General features: G+C 34.3%; 1 protein-coding gene across 2 annotated transcripts in view; it reads right to left on the bottom strand.

Annotated features, from left to right (window-relative positions):
* SMC3 (structural maintenance of chromosomes 3) overlaps positions 1-4,600 on the bottom strand; it is a 33,098-nt gene that overhangs the window by 11,128 nt on the left and 17,370 nt on the right. For both annotated transcript variants that reach the window (XM_006778705.2, XM_015557993.1), the window contains 3 exons: positions 3,972-4,132; positions 3,450-3,591; positions 2,115-2,265 (listed from right to left, as the gene is read on the bottom strand). In XM_006778705.2, coding sequence (XP_006778768.1) covers positions 2,115-2,265; positions 3,450-3,591; positions 3,972-4,132 — 454 coding nt within the window. The remainder of the gene's footprint in view (positions 1-2,114; positions 2,266-3,449; positions 3,592-3,971; positions 4,133-4,600) is intronic.

Here is a 4,600-nt window from a genome sequence, read left to right as displayed (position 1 = left end):
TGTCAGTGATTGCTGAGAAATACAGTGGTGGAGACATTGATTTCATTACAGAACAACGAGGACTTTGTCATGCTCAGATAGGGAGAGCAATGGCATCTTTAAAACCAATAATAAATAAATAAATAAATAAAAATAAATAAAAAATGTGCCTTTTAGGTGAGCCCAAACCTCTGCTAGAAAAGAAGTGCTAAAGACTAATGGAGACATGTGAACAGGACACAGAACTAGCTTGGAATTCCCACTGGCCATATTTGGGAAAATTTGATAAAAAATAAGTGACAATGTAGTAACACATGGAATAAGAAAAGAATCCATTAATCATACTGATACTTTAAAAATAAGAATAAAAGGAGAGGGCTTTCTTTACAGAACAGTGACAGCTAATAAATATAGAAGCAATAAAAGAATAACCATTCTGAAACCCCCAGTATATTAAATGAGTCAGACAAGGATCAACAAAGGATGCTAAAAAAGTTGTGGGGGAACATGATATTCAGTATTCTTGAAGGACAATCCCACATATCATTTATTAATTTAAAAAGGGAAAAAGGTACTTTGCTAGTGGTCAAACTTAGCATCACCAACAGTGGGACACATTACGTGATACTATATGTACATATCACTATGCCAAGAATTTTTAACCCTCATCTAATGATAAGGAAGCAAGAAGACAAATCCAGAGAATGGACATTTTTTGAGAAAGTCAATTTCTGTGGGTAGGAAGAAACAGGAGAAACTGTCCTACATTAAAAGAAACTAAAGAGAAGACATTGCCTGCATCCTGGATAGAAAAATAATTTGAATGTGGTAATCACTTCATAAGATATATAAATGTCAAATCACTATGTTGTATACCTGAAACTAATATAATATTGCATGTCAACTATACTGTAATTTAAAAAGAATTTTTTTTTATTTTGGGGCAATTGAGAAAATTTGAATGTAGACCCTTTTTAGATTTTATAAGGTTAATATTAAATTTCTTAGGTGTAACAATGATATTATAGTTATAAAGGAGAATCTCCTATTCTTAGGAGATACATAATTTTTAGAGATCAAGTGTCATTATTTTAAAACTTATTCTCAGATGGTTCAAAACAACATTTTTACCTATATAGAGACAAAGCTGGAGGGTGGTTTACCTTCTTTCATCAACACATAAGTATTATAAAGAGAAGGGGGAAAAAATGAAGGCAAGTGAACCTATGTATAAGAGGTTCTTAACCTGGATTCCACAGATAAAATTTAGGAGATCCTTGGCTTGAGTGGGAAAAAATTTATATCTTTATTTTTAAATTTATATCTTTATTTTGTTAATCTCAAATGAAATTTAGTAATTCTTTCTAAAATGAATGAGACAAGAACTACAGTACTATTATTATCAGTACTTGTGACTTTGTTATCAAGAAAAATAAAAGATATTTTCTATCAGATAACACTTGTCACAAATCTCAAAATATTTACATGCAGCAGAGTGCTTCAAAATTATGACTTACTAGAGGCCTGGTGCACGAATTCATGCATGGGTGGGGTTCCTAGGCTTGGCCAGCAATCAGCAGGGCCTGCCCGCTGGGGATAGAAGTGGGGGTGGGATGAGGGAGGGGGACAGGGCATGGGAGGTTGGCTGTGGGAGTGCACTGACCACCAGGGGGCAGCTCCTGCATTGAGCGTCTTCCTCCTGGTGGTCAGTGCAAGGCACAGCGACTGGTCGTTCCATTGTAATGGTTGCTTAGGCTTTTACATATAGATTAGACCCACTGCTAAATCCTGTTTTTGAATACTTAAGAATTACTATGTCATATTTTTTTAAATGTTGTGATAACCATGCCAATGTGCCAATATAATTTATGGGTTTTTTTATGATCAATGTTTAAAAACATTGAAAAAGGATCCATAGGCTTCATTCATCAAAGAGCCAAGGGAATCCATGGTGCAAAAAAAGGTTAAGAACCTCTATTATAGACCAAATGATTATACTTAACAGACATCAACTAAATATAAAGTGTGGACCCTGTTTGGATTCTGACTTAAATAAACAATTTAAAAAATAAGAATTGGACATAAATTTTTAAATACTCTTAAAACTTAAATGGGAAATAAATCCCATTACAAACCTTCCAGGGTAATGCAGTCCATAGTGAAAGCACGGGCCAACTGGGTTGAAACTTCCATGCTACGACAAATCAGTGTTTTTCCAAACACATGTTTGAAGGCTTTGTCAAATCTGGGATTGTACCTCAATTTACTTATCATAGGAATAGCATCCTAAAAATGAATATATTGTTAGAAAACAAAGAGACCACAACACAGTTAATTAAAACATGCTAGCAGAATTATTAATTACATCTTTATGAAACAGAAGTAAACGCAAATAACTTTATATTTCAAAACTATAGGTTTTTATATTGAAGAAGTTAGAAAAATCATTCTGCTAAAATATCCTGGAAATAGTGCCCATTTAATCATCTAGGTTTTCAATAGTAGAGCAGTGATAAAGAGCTTAGTAAACAAGCTGCCTAACTTCTCTATATAACAGTTTTTTCATTTATATAATTGCAATAACAGTATCTTTCTCATAAAGTTACTAAAACTAGACAAATTAATATATGTGAAACAGGATAGCATCTGTCACATAAAAAGGCAAAATAAATGTAAACTAATAGTGTTTCCTCAAAATGTTTTAATTTTATTTTATATCTATTTTAGTCAGAAAAATAGTTTTCGGATAAAATAAGAATAAAAGGAGAGGGCCTTCTTTGCAGAACAGTGACAGCTGTTTTGTTTAGGTAATGAAAGGGAAGCACACTACATGCATTCTTTTGTCTTGCTTCATTCACAGGTAACATTTGTGACTCAATTTCTCCTCCCCAAAATTCAAATATAATTTATAGATTTAAAAGAAAAAGCTGGGCCCTTTGAGTAGCTTATAAGATTCTCACTATTCCTCTGAAATTGTTGATCTTTTTCATAAGGTTTTAGCTCTAACCTTAGAGAATAATAAAACAGTTGCTACTATCATGAACATTCTGAAAGCAAATACCTCAAAGTACTTTCCAAAAATATACCAGCTAGTAACAAAAGCAACATTACACTTTCAGGCCTATCATCTTGCTAGATGTTTTAAATTTAATTTATAAGCCATTTAAACAGTGTATTTGAAAAACTTACTACTCATTTTAAATGACAGTTCCTCAGGGAATTCTCCAACTACCTAACCTTAATTTTGTCTCCCTAGAATACATTCTGAAAGTATCCTCCATTTCTGTATTTTAATACTTTGCACTGTTTCCAATGATTTGTTTCATGTTGTGACTGTGCTCTATGGGGAAAAAGGCGTATTTATTTCACAGACCATGTGAATTCTAATGTAAAGTGCCTGTGCACTAAGCACGGATTGAACATGAGGAAAAGTAATTTATTGAAAGAAAGACCTTAACAGGCCAACTCACATTGGTTTCAGGATAGGCAGTATCCCTTACATCTAACTTATTAAGAGGCAGAAAAGTGACCTCCCCAGGAAGATTCATTTTATTAAACTCCATCAAAATCTTCGTGCTGACTTCGTCTGAATCAACAATATGATAAAATAACCTACATGTAAACAGAACAAAACACAGTTTTATTGTTAGACATTTTTTAATCACTAGACTTTAAAGTGTTATAAACATTTAAACTATTCACTTCCTTTCTATGCAATCCAATTTATATGTGGGTGGAGAGAAGAACTACTAAGAAAAATCAAATTGTTACCACTCTAAGGAAAAGCCCCAAAAGGGGAAAGTTCTAGCTTCTACAATTAGAAACAAACACTTGACACCTACACATTTAATTAGAAAATTAAGTGAGGATACAAGAAGATAATGGGGGGAAAAGAAGATAATGGGAGACATACTAAAACTACAAAAAGGTGTTTCTTACTCTTTATTTCCTCTTTCCTTTAAAAACTCAAAATATCAAGCAAATAATCTCACCTGTTTCCAGCAGTGACTTCCACACATGTGTAGAAAGCAGGCTCACACTCAAAGTTATTCATCACTATGCCATGATAGCCATTTTGAACATGCTGATTTATTCCTTTTCGACGAAAGTGGTCTAGCACTTTGTTTATGCTGTCTATTCCATTTAAAATGGCCTGTTTATAAGTGAAAAATATTAAAATAATTTACCAATGGCACTCTTGCTGGTAAAAATTAAAACCATATCTCCATATTAAAAAATATGCCAGAGATTCAAGTAAAAACACCCTCTCCAACAACACATGCCCCTTGGAAATATGCCAACTACATGCAGTATCTTATATTATTAAAAGTACTATCATTAGATCTAGAGGAGAACCAAGATGGCGGCATAGGTTAACGCCGGAGTTTGCTGCCTCGAACAACCAATTCAAAAGTGAAACTAAGACGGAACGGACATCATCCAGAACCACAGGAACGCTGGCTGAGTGGAAGTCCTACAATTAGGAGGAAAGAGTAACGCATACGGACACTCAGAGGAGGTGCAGTGCTGAAGTCAAATTCTGAGGTGTGGAGTGCGCGGAGCGGGCTAGCGGCAGAGGACGCGGTTGTTGTTTTCAATCGGGAGGGCGGCGCAGACTCTG

This window comes from Myotis davidii, unplaced genomic scaffold (genome assembly GCF_000327345.1).
Source record: "Myotis davidii unplaced genomic scaffold, ASM32734v1 scaffold107, whole genome shotgun sequence".
NCBI lineage: Eukaryota > Metazoa > Chordata > Mammalia > Chiroptera > Vespertilionidae > Myotis > Myotis davidii.
Note: the sequence above shows the minus strand (reverse complement) of the source record. Positions and strands in the feature narration are given on the sequence as shown.